At 46.9% G+C, this 26,499-nt stretch overlaps 1 protein-coding gene across 1 annotated transcript in view; it reads left to right on the top strand.

Moving 5' to 3' along the window:
- Nucleotides 1-26,499, top strand: part of MYO7B (myosin VIIB) — a 105,867-nt gene that overhangs the window by 63,069 nt on the left and 16,299 nt on the right. Inside the window, exons 17-28 of the mRNA XM_064287456.1 lie at nucleotides 9,551-9,635; nucleotides 12,130-12,348; nucleotides 14,019-14,189; nucleotides 14,526-14,735; nucleotides 14,846-15,013; nucleotides 16,366-16,443; nucleotides 16,596-16,723; nucleotides 20,896-21,022; nucleotides 22,408-22,527; nucleotides 23,213-23,386; nucleotides 24,751-24,978; nucleotides 26,289-26,456. Coding sequence (XP_064143526.1) covers nucleotides 9,551-9,635; nucleotides 12,130-12,348; nucleotides 14,019-14,189; nucleotides 14,526-14,735; nucleotides 14,846-15,013; nucleotides 16,366-16,443; nucleotides 16,596-16,723; nucleotides 20,896-21,022; nucleotides 22,408-22,527; nucleotides 23,213-23,386; nucleotides 24,751-24,978; nucleotides 26,289-26,456 — 1,876 coding nt within the window. The remainder of the gene's footprint in view (nucleotides 1-9,550; nucleotides 9,636-12,129; nucleotides 12,349-14,018; nucleotides 14,190-14,525; nucleotides 14,736-14,845; nucleotides 15,014-16,365; nucleotides 16,444-16,595; nucleotides 16,724-20,895; nucleotides 21,023-22,407; nucleotides 22,528-23,212; nucleotides 23,387-24,750; nucleotides 24,979-26,288; nucleotides 26,457-26,499) is intronic.

The following is a 26,499-nucleotide window of genomic DNA, read 5'->3' as shown; positions in this document are numbered from 1 at the left end:
AGTTGTTCGGACAGAACAAGGGGATACTGGTTGGTTTAAAGTCAGGAAAGGTGTGCATCAGGGTTGTATTCTTTCACCATACCTATTCAATCTGTATGCTGAGCAAATAATCCAAGAAGCTGGACTATATGAAGAAGAACAGGGCATCAGGACTGGTGGAAGACTCGTTAACGACCTGCATTGTGCAGATGACACAACCTTGCTTGCTCAAAGTGAAGAGGACTTGAAGCACTTACTAATGAATATCAAAGACCACAGCCTTCAGTATGGATTACACCTTAACATAAAGAAAACAAAAATCCTCACAACTGGACCAATGAGCAACATCATGATAAATGGAGAAAAGATTGAAGCTGTCAAGAATTTCATTTTGCTTGGATCCAAAATCAACAGCCATGGAAGCAGCAGTCAAGAAATCAAAAGACGTGTTGCATTGGGTAAATCTGCTGCAAAGGACCTCTTTAAAGTGTTGAAGGGCAAAGATGTCACCTTGAAGACTAAGGTGCGCCTGACCCAAGCCATGGTATTTTCAATCATGTCATATGCATGTGAAAGCTGGACAATGAATAAGGAAGATCGAAGAAGAATTGAAGCCTTTGAATTGTGGTGTTGGCGAAGAATATTGAATATACCATGGACTGCCAGAAGAACGAATAAATCTGCCTTAGAAGAAGTACAACCAGAATGCTCCTTAGAGGCAAGGATGGCGAGGCTGTGTCTTACATACTTTGGACATGTTGTCAGGAGGTGTCAGTCTCTGGAGAAGGACATCATGGTTGGCAAAGTACAGGGTCAGCAGAAAAGAGGAAGACCCTCAGTGAGGTGGATTGACACAGTGGCTGCAACAATAGGCTCAAGCATAACAACAACTGTAAGGATGGCGCAGGACCGGGCAGTGTTTCATTCTGTTGTGCATAGGGTCGTTTTGAGTCGGAGCCGACTTGAGGGCACCTAACAACAAATGATGTTAATGAGGGAAGAATAGGTGGCTGTTATGTTAATGAAGCAGGACTCAATCTACAGGATTGGATTGTGTCTTGAGCCAATTTCTTTTGGGATATAAGAGAGATAATTGAGCAGAGAGACGGGAGCCTTATACCACCAAGAAAGAAGTGCCAGGAGCAGAGCCTGTCCTTTGGACCTGAGGTTCCTGCTCTTAGAATTTCCTAGTCCAGGGGAAGATTGATTAGAAGGACCTTTCTCCAGAGGTGACAGAGAGAGAAAGCCTTCCCCTGGAGCTAATGCCCTGAATTTGGACTTCTAGCCTACTAGACTGTGAGAGAATAAACATCTGTTTTTTGAAGCCATCCATTTGTGGTATTTCTGTTATAGCAGCACTAGATAGCTAAGACAGTTACTTAAACACTTTTTAGAATTCCAATTTGATTTATCTTTAGTGTTTTTGAGTATACCTCTTTGTGTAGTTCTTCTAGTGGCAGGTCTACATATTACATTAAAAAACACAACACATGAATCCCGGCGGTCACGGTCCCCAAACCTTCTGTTGGCCCAGGACAGGAACCATTCCTGAAGACAACTCATCAGACATGGAAGGGACTGGACAATGGGTAGGAGAGAGATGCTGATGAAGAGTGAGCTACTTGTATCAGGTGGACACTTGAGACTGTGTTGGCATCTCCTATCTGGAGGGGAGATGGGAGGGTAGAGAGGGTTAGAAACTGGCAAAATTGTCATGAAAGGAGAGACTGGAAGGGCTGACTCATTAGGGGGAGAGTAAGTGGGAGTATGGAGTAAGGTGTATATAAGCTTATATGTGACAGACTGACTTGATTTGTAAATGTTCACTTAAAGCTCAATAAAAATTATTAAAAAAAAACAACACAGTCATCATTTTACCACTTTGAGTGAAGTACAGGAACTGTACTTCTCTTTATGTCTATTTCGCCTTCTCCATTTATAATATAAAAACCAAAAAACCAAACCCACTGCTGTCGAGTCGATTCCAACTCATAACTTCTTAAATATTCCCTCTACATGCATTTAAGTTCCATATACTTGTGAGTTTCCCAAATTTTTCTCTGTTACTGACTTCTAATTTCATTTTTCATTGTGGTTGGGCAACATGCTTTGTATTATTTCTATCTTTTTTAATTTATTGAGGTTTGTTTTATGGCCTACTGTGTGGTATATCCTGGAGAATATAGAAATAGATCATTAATGAAATTAATATTACATTAGAAAATATTCACTCAGTACAAAATAAAGCTGGAAAAGGGAACTAGAGGAACAAAAAAAAGGACATGAGATGTATAAAAAATGTGTGCACTTGAGAAGTGTGTATGTTCTATTGTTGTTGGGTGGAATGTTCTATGAATGTCTGTTAGGTCTACTTGGTTTACAGTTTTGTTCAACTCTTCTATTTCCTTGCTGATCTTCTGTCTAGTTGCTCTATCCATTATTGAAAGTGGAGTACTGAAGTCTCCAACAATCATTGTTGAATTTTCTATTTCTTCCTTCATTTCTGTCAGTTTTTGCTTCATATATTTTGGTGCTCTATTATTAGATGGATATATGTTGATTATATGCATATATGTTATGTCTTCCTGAAGGACTGACCCTTTTATCATTTAAAGTGTACCTCTTTTTTTTTCTTTATCACCAGTAAGTTTTTTTGTTTTAAATTCTATTTTGTCTGATACTAGTATAGTTGCTCCAGCTTTCCTGTGGTTACTGTTTGCATGACATATTTTTTCCATCTTTTTTTTACTTTCAACCTCTTTGTATCTTTGATTTTAAAATGTGTCTCCTGTAGACAACATACAATTGAATCGTGCCTTTTTATTCATCCTGGCAATCTCTGCCATTTGATTGGATTGTCTAATCCATTCATATTTAATGTTGTTATTGATATAGTTAGATTTACTCTTTGTTTTCTATACATCTCATGTCTTTTTTGCTACTCTAATTCCTTCTTACTACTTTCTTTTGTATTCGGTCAATATATTCTAATGCAGCATTTTATTTTTATTAATGATTTCTTCTATATGTTTTTGAGTTTTTAAGAGGTTGCTCTGTTTTCGATGTTGTTGGTTTCTGTGGAGTCAATTCCAGCTCATGGCGATGCCACATGTGTAGAATAGAACTGCTCCATAGAATTTTCAAGTCTGTGACCTTTCAGAGGCAGATTACCAGACCTGTCTTCTGAGAAGCCTCTGGGTGGATTTGAACCACCAGCCTTTGGACTAGTAGTCAAGCGCTTAACTATTTGTGCCACCCAGGGACTCCACTCTAGGGTTTACAAAATACATCATAAATTATCATAATCAGGTTCAGATTTATAGTAGCTTCATTGTAGTAATACATAGAAACATTACTCCTATATAGCCCTATTCCCCACCCCTCATTTTGTGGTATTATTGTTATACGTAATGTATCTACTAGTGTTATAAATCCAGTAAAACATTGTTATAGTTATTACTTTCTCATCTGTCATCATTTTTTTAGTCCATTACAATTTTGCCCCCACTCACCTCCTTTGTGCTGTTATTGACAAGTATATTACACATACATTACATTTTTACATGCTATAGGGTTACTATGAGTCACAATCGACTCGACAGCAACGGGTTGGGTTTTTGGGTATAGGTCCAAGAGTACATTACATATATATTATTTTGTACAATTGCATTTTAGATCACTTGAGAGAAGAAGAGAGAAAAATATGCATTTCATAATGACATAATTAACTTTAACAGTGCTCTTTGTTCATGTGCATTTGAATTACCTTCTGGAGTCACTTCCTTCAGTATTTCTTGTGAGTCTGCTAGTAACAAATACTCTCAGTTTTTGTTTATCTGGGAAAGTTTTTATTTTGCCTTCATTTTTTAAAGGTAGGTTTGCTGGGTATAGAATTCTTGAATAACAGTTGTTTTTTTTCCTTTGATCATTTTGAATGTGTTATCCCGCTGCCTTCTGGCCTCCATTGTTTCTGCTAGAAGTCAGCTCTTAATCTAATTGGGGTTCTCTTGTAAGTGACACATTGTTTTTCTCTTACTTCTTTGAAGATTTTCTTCTTGTCTTTGACTTTCAGCATTTTTACTAAAATGTGTCTGTTTGTGTGTCTTTTTGGATTTATCCTACTTGCAGTTAAGTTTCCTGGATGTGCAGTTATCTATCTACAGTAAACTTGGGAAGCTTTTAGTCAATATTTCTTCAAAGACTTTTTCTTCTCCTTTCTCTTTTTGTTATTTCCATTATACATATGTTCTGTGCTTAATGGTCTCCTACATTTCTTTGAGGCTCTTTTCATTTTTCTTCATTTTTTCTTTCCGTTCTTCAGCTCACATAATCTCTGTCAGTCTATCTTCAAGTTCACTAATTCTTTCTTCTACCAGTTCAAATCTATGTTGAACCCCTTTAGTGGATTTTTATTTCAGTTATTGTACTTTTCAACTCCAGAATTTCCATCGGGAACTTTTTAAAAAAATAATTTCTATCTCTTTATTGATATTCTTTATTTGATGTGACAAGGTGGTGCAGTGGTTAGAGTGCTCCAACCCAAAAGGCTTAAGTTCAAATCCAAGAGCTGTTCTGAGGGAGAAGGATGTGGCAGTCTGCTTCTGTAAAGATTAAAGCCTTGGAAACCCTATGGGGAAGTCCTACTCTGTCCTATAGGGTTGGTATGAGTCAGAACCGATGCCATGGCAATGGGTTTGGTTTATCTGATGTGACATTGTCATCATACCTTTCTTTACTTCTCTAATCATGCTTATCTTTAGTTCTGTGAACAAATTTAACGGCTACTTTGACATCTTTTTCTATTAAATCTGACTTCTGGTCACTGTCACAGGAAGTTTCTCTTGCCTGCTTTTTTTCTACTTTATGTTTCATTGCATGACTTGCAATTTTTTGTTGTTGGAATCTAGACATTGTTGATAATATATTGTAGCAACTGTGGATACTAGTCCCCCTCTTCTGAGAGTTTTTATTGTTATTTGCTTGTTTATTTGTTTATTGGCTGACTGGATTATTTTAGTGCAGTCTATACATGGTATCAAGCCTCTGATGCTGCTGTTCAAAGAGGCACAGCTTCAGGTATGCCATATCAGACAATGTTGTGAATTCTGCTTTAACTTCCAAGCATAATTTTAAAAGCTCTAGGGAAGAAGGAAAGCCTATCATATTTATCCATGTTTTTGCTTATGACATTCTTTCTTCCTTCCGAAGTGTCATCTTTTATCATTTCCCTTCTGTTAAGAGAACTTCCTTTTACCATTCTTTTAGTGTAAGCCTGCTGACAACAAATTCTCTTAGCTTTCTCATCGGAGAATGTCGTGATTTCCCCTTAATCCCTAAAGGATATTGCAGTGGATATAGAATTCTGAGTTGATAGTTGTTTTCTTTTAGTGCTTGGAATATGTGTACCATTTCATTCTCCCCGTGGTTTCTGATGAGAAATTTGCCATCGTTCTAATGGTTTTTCCCTTATAGGTGTTGTTTCTTTCTCATTGCTTTCAAGATTTTTCATCTGTCTTTAGTTTTCAGAAGTTTAACTATGATGTGTCTTAATGTGGATGTCTTTGCTTTATCCTGTTTGCAATTTGCTCAGCTTCTTGAATCTGTAGATTATGACTTTTGCAAAATTTAGGAAGTTTTCAGCCTTTATTTCTTTGAGTGTCTTTCCAGCCCTGTGTCTTTCTCCTCTCACTCTGGGACTCTGATGCTTTTGTTACAGTCCCACAGGTCCCTGAAGCTCTGTTCATTTTTTTCAGTCTCTTTTCTCTCTGTTATTCAGATTAGGTAATTTCTATTGTTTTATGTTCAAGTTCACCAATTTTTTCCTCTGTCTCTTCCATTTTGTTGTTGAACCCGTTCATTGAGGTTTTTTTAATTTCAGTTATTGTGTTCTATATTTCAGTTCTAAAATTTTTATTTGGCTCTTCCTTCTTTTAATTTTATTTTTGTGGTGTTGTTGAGAATATACACAGCAAAACATATACCAATTCAACCATTTCTACATGTACAATTCAGTGACATTTATTATATTTCAAGTTATGCAATTATTCTCACCCTCCTTTTCTGAGTTGTTCCTCCCCATTAACATAAACTCACTGCCTCCTAAGGTTCCTGTCTAGTATTTTGAGTTGCTGTTGTCACTTTGATCCCATATGAATAGTTCTTAAAAGAGCACAATGCTGGAGGCAGACATTTTTTACCAGTTAAGCTAAACAATTGTTTGGTTTTAAGAAGGCTTCAGGTGATATTTTTGGTTTGTTTTAAAGATTACCTCAAGTCTGGAGTCCATAAAAATTTGAAATTGTGTTCTGCATTTTTCCTCTTTTGATTAATATTCTTCCATGGAATCTTTAATCAAAATGTTCAGTAATGGTAGCCGTGCACTGTCCAGTTCTGGTCTCATGACAAAGGAGGCAGTTGTTCATGGAGGCAATTAGGCATGCATTCCATATCCTTCACCTATTCCTGACTCTCCTTCTTCCTCTGTTGCCCCGGGTGAATAGAGATCAATTGTTGTGCCTTGCATGACCATTTGCAAGCTTTTAAGACCACAGGAACTGTGCAACAAACTAGGTAGAACAGAAGCACTAAACAACTAGACCAATTAACTGGGATGTCCCATGAAACCATGACCCCAAACTTCCAAATCAAGGATCCAAATCCCAAGAGGCTTTTGTTTGTATATAAGCAGCTTCAGCAGCTACTTTTTGTTATTGTTGTTGTAAATATGTCTATCACACAGCTTTTGACAGTTCAACTTTTTATAGGTGTACAACTTATTGACAACAATTATAATAATTGGCTGTGCAACCCTACCCTTAATGAATGCATCTGGCTCTTCTTTATATCTTCGTTTTCTTACTTAAAAAGAATTTCTTTCCATTGTGTTAGTAATTACTCATTGAAGCATTCTTTTTTTAATGATAACTAACATCTCTATCATCTCAGTGTTGGCTTCTATTGACTGTCTTTTTCATTCAAGTTGATATTTCCTGGTTCTTGGTATGATGAGCGATTTTAGATTGAAACCTGGACGTTTTAAATATTATGTTATGAGGCTATAGGTCTTAATTAAACCTCTTGTTTTAACTGGTTTTCTTTGACACTACTCTGAAAAGATAAGTGGGCTACCATTCATTACTGCCAATTGAGGGTAGAAATATAGGTTTCCCACACGGCCTCTATTAACACCCAAGATGGGTAGAGGCCTCTTATTACTGCTGGGTGTGGTTGGGAGTTCTCACTCCTCCCTTGGGCTACAACTTTTATTGTCTGCGCCCGTTGGTATTTCTAGATTGCTAGCATCTCCATTATCCAATCTGGGACAATGAGACAAAAAGAAAATCTGGGGAACTTACTGCTGTGTTATTCCTTGGGTCTTAAGGTCCCCAGCCAGTCTTCTTTCTTCTCTACACCTTTTAGAATATTCTTATGTTTGTTTTATACACAATTTTCAGGGGTTTTAGTTGTACTTAGCAGGAGAAATAGATAAAAGTATATCAACTCTATCTTCCAGATGTGTTCACCATTGATATTTAATGGCGTTCTTGCTCTTCTGGCCAATGAAATTAGACAAGAAAATAACAGAGAAGGTATAAATCAGGATTTCTCAACCTCAGCACTATTGACACTTGGAACCAAATAAGTTTTGTTGTGGGGGCTGTCCTATGCATTGTAAGATGTTCAGCAGCATCCCTGGCCTCTACCCATTAGATGCAATAACAAAACCACACCCCTCTCTCCCCACCACTGAGTCCTGGCAACAAAAATTTCTCTAGACATTACCAAATTATCTTTATTTTCAGATGATGTAATTGTTTACTTTGGAAACTGGTGGTTCTCAACTATGGCTGCATATTAGAATTGCCTGTTGTTGTTTGGTGCCACTGAGTAAGTTCCAACTCATAGTGACCCTATGTACAACAGAACAAAACACTGTCCAGTCCTGTGCCATCCTCACAATCATTGCTGTGTTTAGCCCAGTGTTGCAGCCACCGTGTCAATCCTTCTCCTTGAGGGCCTTTCTCTTTTTTTGCTCACTCTCTGCTTTACCAAGCATGACCTTCTCTAGGGACTGATTCCTCCAGATAACATGTCCAAAGTAGGCGAGACAAAATTTCACCATCCTTGCTTCTAAGGAGCATTCAGTCTGTGATTCTTTCAAGACAGATTTGTTCGTTCTTCTGGCAGTTTATGATATATTCAGTATTCTTCGCCAACACCATAGTTCAAAGGCATCAATTTTTCTTTGGTCTTCCTTATTCGTTGTCTTTCGCATGCCCTAGACATGCCAAATTATCTTTGTTTTCAGATGATATAATTGTCTACCTTGGAAACCAGTGTTTCTCAACTGTGACAGCATATTAGAATCACCTAGGGAGTTAAATGTGCGTGTGTGTTTACTCCAAATATTTATATATATACACACACACATATTTTCCAGACCCCGTCAGCAAAGATTCTGACTTAATTAGACTACGGTGGAACCTAAAAAAAAAAAAATATTAAAGTTCTCTAGGAGATTTTAATATGATTGAGAGCCACTGTTCCAAACCTAAGGAAATTCCCTGAAAACAGTTATTAGAAATGATAAGAAAACTCAACTAAGTGTCAAATGAAAGATGTATCTATATGTACTACAATTTCCTGCGTGTCTCTGCTTCCCCTCGCAAGCCCGATTATCCCTCCATGTCCACCCCACATTCCTCCCAGCAGAAGAGATCAGAGTTTGACGGAGATTTCCAGGTAGTTGGGGGCCCCTGGGCTGGCGGGGGTGCCTTCCTGCCTTGACCTGCTCCCAGAGAGGGGTTTGGGTCCTGGGATTTCTAACCTGGAATGATCGCCTAGTTTCTGGTTTTGGTGGTGAGACAAGGCAGGCCAGTCAAGGAATAAAAACTTGAAAATGGTTTTTAACGCTTCATAGATCTTTGGAGGGAATGAGGAAGATGTACCTGATTATTTTAAAAATTATTTTAAAAATTGGACTGTCTTCATTCACAAATGCAATATTAGGAACAAACTGAGATGCTGATAGTAGATTTTATGTTCCTAACCTGGCCATGAAGGAGTCTTGGTGGCACAGTGGTTAAAGCGTTCAGCTGCCTACCAAAAGGTCTATGGAACGAATCCACCAGTTACTCCGTTGGAGAGAGATGTGGCAGTCTACTTGCTTAAAGATTTACGGCCTTGGAAGCTGTATGGGGCAGTTCTACTCTGTCCTATAGGTTTGGTTTTTTGGGTAACCTGGCCGTCTGTCTTTTGGTCTGTAAAACCAAAAACCCAAACCCAGTGCCGTTGAGGCAGTGCCGACTCATAGCGACCCTATAGGCCCCGTAGAGCTTCCAAGGAGCGCCTGGTGGATTTGAACTGCCAACCTCTTGATTAGTAGCTGTAGCACTTAACCACTACACCACCAGGGTTCCCTTGGTCTACACAGGCTTCTGAAAAAGAAGTATGTATCCATTTCCCCAGCATTTCCTTATCCCTCTAACCCCCTTAGGCTAAGGCTTTTATTACCTTTTCCCTAAGGCTTTGAAATGTCAGAGGCTATTCCATGCTTTGCATTCCCTTCCAGGAAGGAATTCCTGAGGCAGAAGTGGGCTGCCGTGACCCTCCAGGCCAACTGGAGAGGCTTCAGCACCCGGAGGAATTTCAAGCTGGTGAGAAAGCCATATGCAGAGGCTGGGTCCGGGAGCAGGGGATCACACTGTTCAATAAAAAGCAAATTTAAAATGTTTGTCTATTTAAATGTGAGATCACAGGTAGGAAGGATCAGTCACTAACAGATGTGGCATGCAGTGTTTAAAATAATTAGACCTCAGCATCCCACACACTCATGTGTGCTTACTTTCTCTTTTTTTGCGTGTCTTTGTTATCTAGTGTAGTGCTGCTATAACAGAAATACCACAAGTATTTAACAAACAGAAGTCTTAAAACAGAAATTTATTCTTTTAGTTTAGGAGGCTAAAAGTCCCAGTTCAGGGCAGCAGCTCCAGGGGAAGGCTTTCTCTCTCTGTCAGCTCTGGGGGAAGTCCTTGTCATCAATTTTCACTTGGTCTAGGAGTTTCTCAGAGCAAGGACCCTGGGTCCAAAAGACACACTTTACTCCTGATTCTTCTTGCTTGGTGGTAATGAGGTCCCTGTCTCTCTGCTTTCCTCTCTTTTATGTCTGAAAAGAGATTAATCCAAAATACAACATAATTCTGTAGATTGAGTCCTGCCTCATTAACATAACTGCCTTTTATCCAGCCTCATTAATATTACAAAGATTAGGATTTACAACACACAGGATAATCACACCAGATCATAAAATGGTGGATAATCACTCAATACGTGAAATCAGGGCGTAGCCAAGTTGACACACATTTTGGGGGGGGACACAATTCAATCCATAACACATGAGAAGTTGCTTTTAATGCTAAAATTCATGCCTGGTTCAGAGATTCTCAAAGTAGGTAAGGTGTGGGGAGGAGATCAGAATCATTAAAGGGGCTTTTTCAAACCACATGTGCCATTTGTACCCCTAATTCCAGAAATTCTGGCATATGCCCCAGGGGACCCTCTCTTGACCAAGAATCACTGTCTTAGTGAGATGTTCTTACTCAGTGGTTCTCAGACAAGACCACACATCAGAATCACCTGAAGGCTTGGTAAAACACAGGTTGCTGGGCCCTTCCCCCAAGTTTCTGACCCAAGAAATTGTATTTCTTGCAAGTTCACAGGTGGTGCTGATACTACTGATCCAGGGACCACACTTTGAGAAACGCTGCCTTTTTTTAATCTTGTGTTAAAATCTATACAACAAAACATTTGCCATCTCAACTATTTTTACATGTACAGTTCACTGACATTAATTACACTCACCATGTTGTGCAACCATCATCACCATCTATTTTCAAATGTTTCCATTATCCTTAACAGAAACCCAGTACCTGTTAAGCAATCCTTTCCCACCACACACTCTTTTTAACATAGTCTCAGGTTGTATGGTTTGTGGGCTTCAAACTGTCCTCCTGCACAATTTTGGGCATCTCTAGAATGGCATCGAGGGGTCCTGCCTCTGAAATTAGATCATGGCTGTCTTTTCCCAATTCGAAGGCAACAAAATAAGGTAATGCATGGATTACTCTCTGTTTCAAGCATTTCTTCCTAATTTTTTTCTTAACCACAGGCACTTGCTTATGGTTGTCTGCTACACAAATGAACCAGGGCAACCTTAAACTTACCCCATAGGCATCATTTGACAGCCTGCCTTATCACGGACCTGACTGGTTGTGACATGCAATACCCATGGCAGCAGAGCTGAGCCAGGCTGTGTTTTGAGAAGCGGCCCATCAGTGTTCCATGTCCCCAAAGGTATAGTGGTAGCTGACATGCATAGAAAGGCAGCTCAGGACTGCTTACTTTTCATGCATCATTTTATTTAAGATAGGTATTATTATTTCAAGGAAACCGAGGAATAGAGAGGTTAAATAATTTTCCCAAGAGTGCACGGTTAGTAAGCAGTCCAGCTGGGAGCCAAATGCAGTTCTGATGACTTCAGGGCCCATCCACTAAAGCATGACACTGCATTCCCACTGAACAGCCTGAAGTGGACAGTCACCTGACCCTCATCGGGCTGGTCCTTGTGAGGTCGACAAGAGCTCGTCCCAGGGACTCGGTGGCTGAGGGGATGTTTGCACTCATCATTCTTTTTTGTTTTTAATATCCCCCAAAGAATTAGCTCAATGGAGCCAGTCACAGACCTCCACACAGATGTGCTAGGTCCCAACCAATTGGCTGGACTTGGCTCACAGGTGTGAAAAGTGGTCTCTGGAATCCAGTCACCTATGTAAAAGCCAAGCTAATTCTCTGTTAGTGGCCACAAGGGACCACTTCATTCTTTGTGCTATTTAACACATGCTTATTTTTCTATTTAGCATTTATTTGTGTGCCAGGCTCTGTTCTAAGTACTTTGCAGGTAATAACTGACTTAATATGATTGTCCTCAAAGTGTGTAAAATTTTAGCACCAACCCTTTGCAGGTAACTCTGAAGCTAGCCTGTGAGGTCTCCTCAGGACTACTATTACCTGCTTTGTTCCCTCTGGGAAGGGCCCGAGCTGTGCTCTACAGGGCCCAAGCCTCCCGTGAGTGCACCCCCTCTTGCCTTACAGATCCTTCTAGGCTTTGAGCGCCTGCAAGCGATTGCCCGGAGCCACCTGCTGGCAAGACAGTATGAGGCCTTGCGGGAGAGGATCATCCGGTTGCAGGCCCAGTGCCGGGGCTACCTGATACGCCGCACAGCCCAGGAGAGGAGAAGGGCTGTGGTGATCATCCAGGCTCATGCCCGGGGCATGGCTGCTCGAAGGAGCTTCCGGAGGCGGAAAGCCAATGTAGGTGGTCCCCGCCCTCTTGGGCAGGTGGGGGTACACTGGGGCCAACATGTGAAGAACAGGCAGGGAGAATGAGGGGCAAGATAGCAAAGCCCCTTTGGAAAGTCCCCACCCTCAAGCCAAGTGATTAAAATCTGTTCTACAAGAACACAGCAATAATACAGGAGGCAAACTAGGAGACTCCCTGTGGGCTGAAATGTAGACACCACAAGAGGCACTCTTTTCCACCTCCCTGTCCAAAGTTGTTAATGCAGTGGTCTGTCAAGGCGTCGAAGAACACTTGGTCAACCCCCTGAGCTCGAAGGATATAGCATGGGAGAGGTATCACACCAGCACGGACTTTTTTAAGACAAGAAAAGTAGGACAGTCTTATATCTGTAACCTGGAGATCGTGCTCCTGGGTCCTCTCCCTTTAGCCCATGCTTGGGGGTGGTTTCTTGGAAGGGCCGGTCCATCCTCTGGAAAGCACAGAAAACTGAGGCCAGGTTTCTGGGAAGGCACAGTTCCTCGGAGGAGTGGAAAGACCCCCGATTACTGGAATGTAGAATGAAGGCTCAGGGGCAGAGAAACACCAAAGGTAGCCGTGGGATTGCCTGGGAGGATAGGAGAGGCTACAGGGCAGAGTAGGGAAGGGCACCAAGACCAGGGCTTCGAACCAGTTTGTCCCAATTCCAACCTCTGCTAAGAATTTGCATCTCTAACAAGTTCTTTGCTGCAAATTTGCATTTCCAGCCCAGATATACTGAATCAGAATCTACAGTTTAACAAGATCCCCTGGTAATTTTTATGTATAATTTCCTCAGAACTTGTTAGAAATGCAAATACTCAGGAGGGGTTTGAACTGGAGCTAGCCAGTTGGAAGCCCTGATCAAGACACATATTCCTACCTTTTGAAATTTAGGGCTTGCAAGACCTGACTCCTCCAGGGTGTGCCCTTGACTCAGCCTGATTCCTTCAGGCCTGGCTCATTGAGGCGCTGTGATAGGCTAGGAGGAAGGCACCATCTACTGAGCAGTTTCTAGCTCAGTGAACAGGCAAGGAGGAGAACAGATGGCTCAGACATGTCAGCGGCAGGTTTCTGCACCCGGGTGATCCCAGGCTGTTTATAAACCAGCCGTACCTGTGCATTAGTTAGCACAAGCCCAGGGACCTCCTCTGCTGGGGCTGCAATGCTCTGTGAATGGACTGGGTGGGCCTTGGCAGTGGTTGTGCAGCTGAATGCTGGGGTCCCTGGTGGCCTGAGGAAGGGCTTCAGGGACCAGGTGGGATGGGGATGGGCCCACATCTGGGCCTCTGATTCTCCATTGGGAATGTAAAGCCCTGACTGGTTTTTCTCTGGTCACATCTAGCTATTAAAATCTGTAATTTTAGAGCAAAATCTGCTTAGACTAATGGTGGCAGGATGGAAACCATGGTGGCTTAGTGGTTAAGAGCTCAACTGCTAACCAAAAGGTCGGCAGTTCGAATCCACCAGGCGCTCCTTGGAAACTTTATGGGGCAGTTCTACTCTGTCCTACAGGGTCACTATGAGTCGGAATGGACTCGATGGCAACGGGTTTTAATGGTGGCAGGAGGAGGTATATTTAGCTTCTGTGAGGTGCGCAGCAGCCTCCTGCCTGTCCCTGAGCACGGTGAGACCGGCGGTAACCTTCCTGCATGGGTGCATGCAGGGCCCACTGGTCATCCCAGCTGCACAGCAGAGGGACCCGAGTGCTCCCCCTGCCAAGAAGCGTGAGTCCATCTACGACACCGTCACCGACACCGAGATGGTGGAGAAAGTGTTTGGCTTCCTCCCTTCCATGATTGGTGGGCAGGAAGGTCAGGCCCCACCGCGCTTTGAGGTAAGATATATCCTTGTCATTTCAGGGTTCAGCCCCAGGCCAAGCTGGGAGGATCCCTCATAGTCCCTGACCTCTCTGGGGGGGCAGCTGGAGCAGGTGGCCAAAGTGAACTCGCAGGCCCCCCTGGCGGTGCAGAGAAATGGGGAGGAGCTTCTGCGGTCCCACCCACAAAAGTTGAGCAGGTCTCTCAACTGCAACCCCCTGCGGATAACCAGGCAGATCCGTCTAGTCTCCCCCCCCGCCGCCCGCCCCCCAAGGGTGCACGCCCCGCCAGCGGCTGGCAGACTGTTACCTGAAGGACCCGCTGGTCTGCACCTGTCTCCACCCGGCCCCCAGGATTTGGAAACAAGGACAAAGCAGCTGCCTGAGGTGGACCTGGACACAGTCCCCATGGTGGAGGAGACAGAGGAGGAGGCCTACGGTCTGGCTGAGTACACCTTCCCCAAGTTCGCTGCGACCTACTTCCAGAAATCGGCCAGCCACACGCACATCCGGCGACCCCTGCGGCACCCGCTGCTCTACCAAGAGGACGACGCCGACTGCGAGGTACCCAGAACGGAGCCTGTGGTTGGGAGGGAACAGGGAAGGAGCCGGGCTACTGGGCCTGGGGCAGTGCTACAGCTGGGTCTCCAGTGGACCCTCTACCGTTTTCCCAGGCTGCGCTGGCCGTGTGGGGGATCATCCTGAGGTTCATGGGGGACCTCCCGGAGCCGGTGCTCTTTGCCAGGACCAAACGGCGTGACAGCTCAGCGATACAGCAGATCCACAACACCCTGGGCGCCGAGGGCAGCACCCAGCCTCCACAGTCTGGCGGCTCCGCACAGGTGTGATGCGAGGCCGGCAGGCAGGGGAGGGCGGAACCCAGCCTGAGTCCTAGGGGAAGCTGGACAAGAAAGGGGAGATGAGACCTGAACCCAACCCTCGAACCGGGGTCACCCAGGGCTGTTCAGTCTCACGCTCAGAACTCCTGAGTCGGATTGCACCCAGGACTTTTTCTTCATGCAATTATTAATGGAGAGGGTCCCCTGGCTCTGAACGTTAGGCTTGATCTGAACAGGATTCAGACACAGGCTGTAACAGCACAGCCGATGGAACCCAATAGGCCAGTTGCTTCTCTGGCCACATAATTCCCAGGTGAGCCTCCCCAGAAGGCAGGGGGGATTAGGCTCACCAGGAAGTGTGAATGCAGTGAGATGTAGGGGATGGGGGCCTGCGTGTGACTTTGTAAGTCAACCAGCAGTGGCTTGGTGAGATGGGATTGCTCTAGCCTAAGGGGCTGTGTGCAATCAGTGTCATGGGTGGGATGGGGTACAGGGAGCATGCAGGGAGGTGGGGTAGCACTCAGGAGGACGACTAGATCTGGCATCATGGAGGCCCAGGGGGACTGGGTGCATGGGAGGGGGGATACCCTGAGGACTTGAGGGAGGAGCTGTAGATATGAGGGCTTCAGGCCCCAGTCTGAGCATGAGGCCATGAAGAAGGAGGCTGAGGTGGCCACCAGTCAGGCAGGTGATGACCGCTGGCACTAAAAGATCTGGCTGGGCTGGGAAAAACAGTCAGGGCTGGAACTAGAAGGCAGTGAAGCAGGTGTGGCCACTGTGGCTGAAGCTAAGACATGAATGAAAGCTCTGAGGCAGAGGGCTACTCACCCATCACCCCCTCGTCCTAAGTCATCTTTACCCCAAGGACTCTGGACCAAGCCCAGACCATGCATGGGGACGCAGGGACAAGCCTACCTTAGTCCCACAGAGCCCATTGAACAGTTGGATACTGTTGCATCCATAGCAGGACAGTGTGGCCATGAGACACCCAGGGTGGGAGAAAGAGCAGCAGGGAGGCTGTCCCTGGAGGAGGCCTTGGGCAGGATGGGTACAGCAGGGAGAAGAGAAGCCCATCAAGGAGTTCCATGCTGACACCCGAGGCAGGGACAGGCAAGGGCAAGGAGGGGAAGGCAGAGGGGCAAAGGTCTCTGGGGCCTACAGTGGGTACATCGATGGGCAGGTGGGCAGAGGACCCGGGGGCGGGGGGTTGGGACAAGTGGTTTATTTATGGCTGTCTCATGAGAGCTTGAACCATTAAGCTCCCTCCTGCAGCAGAAGGAGCTGCCACCAGGCCACCCCACTGTCCCCCAGTGAGGGCCAGCTCACCTTCATTTGGGAACCATCTCCTCCCACAGAGGCCCAGCCACAGAGACAGAGGTACCAAAGAGATCTCCTCCATGAAGCTGAAGAGGTCCTCCCGGATCACGAGCCAGGTGAGCCCAGGTCTAGGAGAATGTAGTTCTGGTCCCGGCTCTGCCACTAGCCTAACATGGAGCAACAGGCTATCACTCCTCTCGGAGCCCCGACATCCTCCTTGGCAAATGTGGAGTCACAGCTGTCCTGACTGCTGTCTTTGGGTCTCAAGGTGGTCAGCCAGCTGAGCATCGAAAAGGAGGCATTTGAGCTCAACGGCCCCATCTCAGACCAACCCATGTCCAACCTGGAGAAGGTACACTTCATCGTGGCCCATGCCATACTGCGGCCAAACCTCAGGTTTGTCCCCACGCCCACCCCTTCATTCAGAACAGCGGCTCCCCTCATTGGCTCTCACCCATCTCCACAGTCTCCCTTCTGCTTCCCAAGAGACCCCCTTCCCCTCTGTTCCCTGTTCTGGGGACTGTAGACTGGATCTCAGTACAGCAAATAATGTAGCCACCAAAGTTTCTCTACTTGTTCTTCATTAAGAAAACCCATGAGTAAAAACCAGCTTTGTGAACACAGATTCATCATGGGCTGGTGATTCATTTCACAGCAGGCAATAGTGCAGGACCCACATAAATAAACAAGTTCCTTTATGTTATATACATTTTGTTTTATGCTCTTTGCCTTACAGGGATTGGGTTTTCATGCAGATTTTAAGAAGCATGTAATGCTTTAAAGGGTAGATGCCTGTATCTTGGGTTATATTCTTTAAGCAAATTTGGGAAGTAGTTGGCCATTATTTCTTCAAATATTTTTTTCCACTCTATTCTGTCTCTCCTCTCCTGAAACTCTGACTAAACCTATGTAAAACCTTTTACTATTGTCTTTCAGGTCCCTGAGGCGCTGTTTATTTTCTCTTTCTTTTTTTCTCCCTGTTCTTTAGGTTGGATAATTTCAATTGATATGTCTTCAAATTCACTGATCTGTTTTTCTGTCTTCCCCCATCTGCTGTTATGCCCATCTAGTAATTTTTTTTTACTTCAGATGCTGTATTTTTATATCTAGTATTTACACTTAGTTCTTTTTTTTATAGTTTCTTTTTCTCTGCCCAGATTTCCTATTTGCTCATTCACTATAAACATAGTTTCCTTCATATCCTTGAGCATAGTTATAATGGTTTCAAAATCTTTTCTGCTAAATTAAACATCTGGGTTATCTTGGGGTTGGTCTCTATTGCCTTTTCTCTTGAGGTTTTTTGTGTTTTCCTGTTAAGTCCTTGTGTGTCTTGTACTTCACTGTTATTTCCTCAGTATGTAGGCCTACGATTAGATACAATGTTCTGTATCCTGTCAATGTGTTGACAATGATGCATTCAGAAACTCTAGAGTCTGTTGTATCCCTACAAAGAGTGTTGACTTTTTGCTTTAGCTGGCAATTAACCTGGCTGGATTCAGTCTTTGTCTCCCTTGTGCAGGCAGCACCTGGAATCCCTGTTCAGTTACTTTAGCCGTAGCTGGACTGCCTGGAGTCAGCCTCACACATGCAGAGATCAGGTTTCAGGCCAGAGATTTAGGACGATATTAGATGCAGGATTTAGGGCTCCCCTCCTCTGTTTTCTCATTTCTGAGATTTTCCTCCTTACCTTTCAGCTGCTGTGGTTACCTCAAACTCTGGGCTCTGATTCTTCAAGCCAGTAAAACTACAGGGCTTCTATTGAGTTTTAGCTCCCTTCCATGATACTGACTGGGCAACTTTTCTGACTTTATTTGTGCTGTTGGTAGTTCTCTCATGGCTTAAACCTCACTGGCCACCATGTCCTCCAATACGGCGGGACATCCATAAGCCGCATCTCAGTGAGAAGCATTGTGGGTTCTTCAGGTACCCCCCGCAGGTATTTCCACACAGTGTCAGTCTCCAACTGGGGATGACACACTCACTGATAATTTGAGTTCCCCTGCCAACTCCAGCCCCCAGTGGAGTATCCCACAGCCTCTTACTTCTGCGGTCTTCTGGAATGGTGGGCTGCCTGCTTGTACAAGATCTCATCAAGATGCCTCAGCCCAGTTCCTTCCATGGCATTCTGTTGGCCGACAGGAAGCTCATCCTTCCTTGTCCCACCAAACAGTACAAGTGCAATTCCCAGATCTAACTGTTCTGTTTCCATCTTGCCCTCAAGTGCAGCTTAAATTCTCCAGGAGGAAGCAGGCATCAGTCTTTCTTTGTGGAGACCCCCAACTTCAGGGTACAGGAGTCAAGCATTCTCAAGAACTCCATCACCATGCTCTAGCCCAGTACCCTGAGGTGGGCTGATTAGCCTCTGCAACTCCGCACACTTCAGATAGGGAGTGAGATATGTCTTGTCTGTGGCAGGCAGCCCCCATTCTTATTAGCAGTTCTCCTGGAATTTCCTTTGGTGTCCTTTACCCCTGTCACTTGAAGGGAGTGGAAATAGGCCAGAGATATCTCTACCCCTATGAATTCCCTTCCAGCAATCTCCTTCCAAACTTCTAGTCTTCCCATATGTGGACTGGAGGTAGTATGGTGGCTGGCCTGGTTCTACCATCTTTTAAACCAAAAAAGTCGTTGCCATCGAGTCGATTCCGACTCATAGCGGCCTTATTGGGCAGAGTAGAACTGCCCCATAGAGTTTCCAAGGAGCTCCTGGTGGATTCGAGCTGCCAACCTTTTGGTTAGCAGGTGAAACACTTAACCACTATGCCACCAGGGCTTCCACCATCTTTTAGTAACTCCTAAGAGAATGTGTCTCTTTACAATGTTGGGTATTATCATCTATCTGTCCTTGGCTTTAGAGCCAAATCTAAGACAAAAGCACGTGCCTCATCCCACATCTGGTCACACATTCAATAAACATGTATTAAGTACCCACTCAGGGTCAGGCCCCGGCTGAGCTCTGGAATGGAGAGAGGAAGAGGATGAGTCTTTGTCCTTGAGGAGCTCTCCACTTAGTTTGTGGGCAGGGAGGACCAGGAAAGTCACAATAACTGGATGCGATAAGATGAGAGTCTGTTCAGGATCCAGTAGGGGTACCAAAGAGGAGTGGTCTTAATGCCTTTGTGGACCAGGCAAGGTGGTGGGAAGGAAGAGAGGTGCTCACCAGGTAGAAGGGGAAAGGTGAACAAGTACCCTGAAACAGCCTAATGGGTCTGGAATCCCAAGTGTGTCAGCTGGCACATAGAGCTTGGATTCAGTCCTAAGAGCAGTGGGGAAAAGTTTTAAGCAAGAGAGGACCATGATTATAATTGACTTCTAAAACGATCTCCCTGGTAACAATATTGAGAGTGGAGCCTAGGGGCAGGAGACCAGGAGGAGGCTGTTCCAGCAGAGAGAGCTCATGAGGGATGGCCCAGGGAGTAGGAGTGAGAGGAGTGGATAGAGAAAACATCCAGGAGGTAGATGGTAGGACTCAGGGCTGACTGGATTTGGGAGACGAGAGGAGGGGGAAGTCTAGGATGAAGGTGGTGCAGAAAGTGGAGGTGGGCTCTTGAGAGCCAACTTTGCCCATCTCTTCCCAACTCTGTGTTTAGGGACAACAGCATGCTGTAGCTTGAAATGGGCCTTGGTGGGAAATATTACACCATAGAAATTGGCGAATGCCACAAATTAGGGCCTTTTTTTCCCTGGGACATTCACCAGCACTTCACTGGGTACTAGAGGAAAGATGTTGGCCTCTGGATATGTGGAGTTTGAAGGGCTTATGGGACATTGAGGTGATAGAGGCTTGAGTCAGTGAGGAAGGATCCAGAAGAACCCCTCTCCTTACCCTGCAAGAGGAGACAGAAAGGAGGGGCTCATGAGCCTGTGGAGGTGGCAGCTGGTCAGGAGTAAGGAGCTGAGGGTTCTCCCATGAAGTCCCCTTTGTCTTCCTGCAGTGAAGAGTGGGTAGGGCCTCAAGGTAGAGACAGAAGCTTTGAAATAACTGCGAGCAGACCAGGTGGTGCAACGGGCTGGGCTGCTGAGAGCACGGCTGCTGAGGGCTGGGCCGCTGAGGGCTGGGCCGCCGAGGGCAGAGCTGCTGTTGGAGACCATGGGTGCCTCCTCCATCCATACCTACAACTGAAGGCCAGGGCAGAGAGGGCCAAGGAAGCAACATGGTGATAAGGATGTGGGGCACACAGGCTGTGAGGGAGACAAGGGAGGGAGTGAGGGAGAGGGCAAAAGCCTGAGAGGATGAGATGACAGGAAGAAGAGCTAGGGTTTGGTGAGACAGGAAATGAGAGCTAAAGGGAGTAGGGTCTCCAGGCCCTGGGAAAACAGCAGAGGTAGCTCAGTCCTGGGAGATGATAGGGTCCAGGTGGGTCCTGGTGGGGGATGCTAATGGAGAAGCAGCAAAGGCAGTTGGAGGTAAGGAGTCTGGGAAGGCCCAAGTGCTAAGGATCACCCACAGACGTGACTCGCCCAGGGTGCAGAAGGGGCTTGTGCCCAGGCACCTCTGTCTCCTTGCGTGTTCCTCCTCCCCTTCTCCCAGCCCCCAGCCTTCCCTCCCAGTGCTCTGTGTATTTCAGGGATGAGATTTACTGTCAGATCTGCAAGCAGCTTTCAGAGAACTTCAAAATGAGCAGCCTGGCCCGCGGCTGGATCCTGCTTAGCCTCTGCCTGGGCTGCTTTCCGCCTTCGGAGAGGTTCATGAAGGTGGGAGGGCTGGGGCAGGGGGCTGGAGCGGGTGTGGAGGGGGGTGGGTGGCTTCAGAAATCCAGGTCCATCTCTTCTTCTCCTATACCACAGACCAGGATAAGCAGCAGTGCCCACGCTTCCTTGGGCTTCAGTTTACCCATCTATAAAACAGGATGCTGAACCTAGCTCCTTCCAGCTTCAATTCAGTGTCCACAGGGCCATGTCCCTGGGGCTCTTTTGAGGCCAAAATGAAACAGTGGATGAAATGTGTGAAGGAAAGACAAGGGCAGCTTGGGAGTGGGCTGCTGCACTTCTTCTAGTCCTTAGAACGGAATGTGGAGACAGCATGTTGGGAAGATGCTCCCGTGTGTCAGGACCCCAGGCTTCACCGCTGTAATACACCTTTTTGCTCTGACTATAAAGTAATATGTGGAAAATGGAGAACCTCTGGAAATAAAATAAAAGTCACCCCACACCCAGAAGTAGCTCCTATCAATGTTTTCCTCTGGTGTTTTGTGGTGCTGCAGTGCCATACTTGAGATTATACAGAAAATAATCAGATTTCCTCACTTCTCGCCTGGGGGGCAGCACCAAGCAGCTTTAATGCCATCTATCATATAGTCGTCCCAGAAGACACTTTTTTTTTTTAATAATTTTTATTGTGCTTTAAGTGACAGTTTACAAATCTAGTCAGTCTCTCACACAAAAACCCATATACACCTTGCTACATACTCCCAATTACTCTCCCCCTAATGAGACAGCCTGCTCTCTCCCTCCATTCTCTCTTTTTTTGTCCATTTCACCAGCTTGTAACCCCCTCCACCCTCTCATCTCCCCTCCAGACAGGAGATGCCAACATAGTCTCAAGTGTCCACCTGATCCAAGAAGCTCACTCCTCACCAGCATCCCTCTCCAACCCATTGTCCAGCAGAAGACACTTGTTGATGGACATTTATGAGGCTTCCAATTGTTCATTACCATAAATAACACTGTGATTTAAAATATATATATTTTTAGGATAGCTTTGATTTATTGGGTCAAAGAGTATGGACACTATGGTACATATTGCCAAATTGTTCCCACAGAAATGTTGTACCCATTGTCATCAAGTTGATTCCGACTCATAGCTACCCTATAGGATAGAGTAGAACTGACTCATAGGGTTTCCAAGGAGTAGCTGGTGGATTCAAACTGCCAACCTTTTGGTCAGCAGCCAAGCTCTTAACCACCGTGCTACCAGGGCTCTAGAAAGGTTGTAGTGATCCACGTTCCTTCTTACGTGTGTGAGTGCCCGGGTTAACACACTGTACCAACACTGCCCAAATCTTCGTTTGGGCATTAAGTAAAAATTGGTCTCTGTTCTAAGTGTCTTCCTCTCCTTCTCTCCCTTCCTCACCCGCCAGTATTTGCTGAACTTCATTGGCCAAGGGCCGGCAGGCTATGGATCCTTCTGTGCTGAGCGCCTGAGACGCACCTATGCCAATGGAGTGCGCATGGAGCCCCCCACCTGGCTGGAGCTACAAGTAGGTGGCAGCAGGGCCAGGTGACAGGTGGTGTGGGCACCTTCTCCTAGAGCGGGTCCTCTGTCCTGTACCGGGAGGCTGTGGGTCGTCTCCTGCCGCACCCCTTCCCACTTCTCACCGCCCGTGAGAGTCCACCTCGTCTCCCTCCCCTCTTACCTTATTTTACCTGCTTGGTTCATAACCCCTGGGATTGCAGGTGAGCTGATAGCAGCTGTGTGAGTCTGAGGAATGATTATTGGACTCAGAAGTTTGAGAGAGCTCTCCTGACCATCTGTGATTCTAAGTCACAGCCGCACCGAAGCCCAGGGCTCTGATCTAAAAGCGGGCCAGCCTGCCTGTGGGCTGCATCCCTGGAGCTCTGAGGGGGGCCTTGTAGAAGCACACAGATTGCAGGCATGTGTAGTGTCCCCTGGATCAGGCAACAGATGTGGGTGGGGCCTTGTTGTTAACACGGGCCAAGCCCTGTGGCTGACACTGGGGTTTCAGAAGACCCCAGGCCTCAGGAAACATGGGGATGAGCAGGCAGGAGCCGTGGGCTTGGGAGAGGCGTATAGGTGGATGGGGATGGTGGGCTGGCTGTCACTCTGAGGTTCAGGAAGCCATGAGCCAGGCAGCCCTTCCGAGCCAGCAGCCAAGCCCAGGAGGCTGTGGGACAAAGGGTCCTGAGTCTCTGTCTGTCACCCAGGCTGTCAAGTCCAAGAAGCACATCCCGATCCATGTCATCTTGGTGACTGGAGAGAGCCTGATCATCATGGTCGACTCAGCCTCCACAGCACGGGAAGTCTGCCTGCACATCGCCCGTAAGCAGGGCCTCAGTGACCACGTGGGCTTTTCCCTCCATGTTGCTGTGTATGACAAGGTACTTCCTGTAAGCCCTGGCCATCACCCACCCACCCTCACACACCCAGGCCAGAGGGTCCTGAAGCTCCAGCCCTCACCCCAGGACAACCTGGTCATCACACACATGTGAACGTAAACAAACACAGATACACACATGCACGAATACACATGTACATACACACGTGCACACATGCATACACACATACACATGTACTTACACACACATAAATACATGTACATGCATACATGTACACATGTGCATGCACAAACATGTAGAGGCACATATACACATGAATACAGACTGTACATGCACACATATACGCATGTGCATACACATATATACATGTATGTGCACACATGCAGGCACATATACACATGTACATGCACACATGCATACAGACATGCACACTTGCACACGCATGTACATATGCATACACACATGCAGACATGCATGTGTACATACACATGTACCCATGCACACATGAATACACATATAACACATGTATATGCACACACATGTACAGTACATGCACACATGTAATACACACATGCACATATGCATACACATACACATGTACATACATACAATGTACACCTGTATGCACATATACACATGTATGTACATGCACATATATACACGTACATACACGTGTGTACGCACATACATGCACATATACACACGTACATACACATATGCACACATACACATGTACATACACACGTGCACACCTACATACACATATACACATGTACGTATACACATAAGCACACAGAAATGCCTTTACAACCAGCAGCCCACCCTCCTGACCCAAACGGTCACATACGCAACCCCAGCAGCTGTGCCTCAGCCCCAGTGTCACACCCACACTTTGTTGCTTCCCTTCCACGCCAGAGCAGCCCAGAGTGCCCCTGCTTACCTCCTGCACACTGACATAGGGACTCCAGCCAGGCCTCGGACACATCCTGCTCCGAGTCACCCTCCCACACAGCCAGGCACAGCCCATCTTATCCTGCATGGCTGCCCACCCAGACACCCATATCCCCATGCCCCGAACCGTGGACGCCTCACACCCTCAGACGCAGACACACACCAACCAACCAGGGTGTCACTGCCACATCGCCTCAGCCAGTGTCAGCCTGTACCTCCTTTGGCCATGCCCATTTGGAGAAGCCCCTCAGGCATCCAGAAGTAGTTCCTCTACTCATCGCAAGTGGACGACAGCCAGCTTGGTCCCATGCCCATGCTGAGCTCTGAGGTCCCCGTCCTCCAGGAGCAGCCCATTGGCAGTGAACACACCTTCCATACACATGTGCAGGGGGTGGGCATTCCCTGGGCTGTGGGCTCCCAGCAGCTGCTAACCCGCTGCCTGCTTCTGCCCTCAGTTCTGGTCACTGGGCAGTGGACGTGACCACATAATGGATGCCATTGCGCAATGTGAGCAGCTGGCCCGGGAGCGAGGTGAGAGCGAGCGCCAGTCACCCTGGCGTATCTACTTCCGGAAGGAGTTCTTCACCCCTTGGCACGACTCCAGGGAGGACCCTGTCAGCACCGAGCTCATTTACCGCCAAGTCCTCCATGGAGTCTGGTCTGGCGAGTACAGCTTCGAGAGGGTGAGGGGCCTGAGAGACAGTCGGGTTCCAGGGCAGGGGGTCAGCACAAGGGTGGGTTAGCCTGGGCTGCAGCACCTGGGGAACACTCTGCAGAGGAGGGGTCTGTTGGACTCAGAAGGTGACTGAGAACAGAATGTAGAGGGAAGGTGGGTGGCATGGCAGATAGGAGCCCCACAGACAGGATGGAAGGGGGGGCGTGGCAGATAAAACCCCCACAGACAGGAAGGCAGAGGGAGAGTTGGCGGCATGGCAGATAAAAGCCCCACAGATAAGAAGGCAGAGGGCAGGGAGCAGGGTCAGGGAAGACAGTTGGGGCAGGTCTTCGGCCCTCTGCTGGGGGTGCAGCATCCCTTCCAGGCCTGGCCTCAATCACCTCCCCCTTGGACCAAGGTCTGCCAGACCTATGAGGTCCATGTAATCAGCAGCAGGTGGGACAGGCCCCACAGTCAGGCCCAGGCCACACCACAGCAGCTCCTTTTACAGGGCAGCAAGGCCTAGTGATCAAGAGCGTGGTGGGGACCGAGTTCAGGTCCCATCTCTGCCTCTGCCTGGTGGTGTGACCTTGGCAAGTCCCCTCTCTGAGCCGCATCTGGAAAGTGCCAAGAGTGACAGTACCTATGTTGTAAGGTTGTTGTGACAACTGAGACCATGCTCATGAAGGCCTGGGAGCAGCGCTGCACCTGTTCGGCAGGTGCAACCCTCCCTGAGAGAGTCAGGAAAAGGCTGCTCTGGGCTGGTGTGGGCCAGCGGCAGCAGCAGCAGTCCTAGAAGCAGAATAAGGTGGTGGGCAGGGGCAGGCGGCACGAGACTAGGCCCTGGAGGCAGGAAGCTTAGAGAGCAGAGGCCAGAGGGCAAGCCAGCCAGTGACTGCAAGGCTTTGGCCTACCAAAGAGAGCAGGGCTGCTTAGATCTGGGCCTGACACAGAATCCCATTTGACTGAGTCCTGGCAGAAGCCCCTTGATGAGTGAGGACCGAGGCCTTGTCCACGTTTACCCCCCTGATATGGCAACATTGGGGTTTCTACCCAACCCCTGAGCCCCCACGACTCCTTGGCCCCCCGTGGGGTGGTAGAGGAACACACAGGGTCTCCCTTGTCCTTCATCTGCCAACAGGAGTGCCACCTGCACTGGGCCCAGTCAAGGCACGTGGTGGTTTCTTTTGGGGCGGGGCAGTCCTGCCTAACGGGACCAGTTCTCACCTGAGCCGCTTGTCAGCTCCGCTGTGAGAGAGCTTGAGTGAGGGGCAGGGCCCACATGGAGGAGGCCCCATCTCCCCTTACCCACCATGTCTGCCTACGGGGGCTGTGTAGGAGGAAGAGCTGGTGGAGCTGCTGGCCCGGCACTGCTACGTGCAGCTCGGTGCCTCGGCGGGGAGCGAGGCCATCCAGGAACTGCTGCCCAGCTGCATCCCCACCAAGCTGTACAGGACCAAGCCGCCTGAGAAGTGGGCTAGCCTTGTTGCTGCTGCCCACACCAAGGTCAGCCTCCCCACAACCTGGGCACTCCTGAGGGAGGGGTGGG

This window comes from Loxodonta africana, chromosome 6, assembly GCF_030014295.1.
Source record: "Loxodonta africana isolate mLoxAfr1 chromosome 6, mLoxAfr1.hap2, whole genome shotgun sequence".
Taxonomy (NCBI): Eukaryota; Metazoa; Chordata; class Mammalia; order Proboscidea; family Elephantidae; genus Loxodonta; species Loxodonta africana.
Note: the sequence above shows the minus strand (reverse complement) of the source record. Positions and strands in the feature narration are given on the sequence as shown.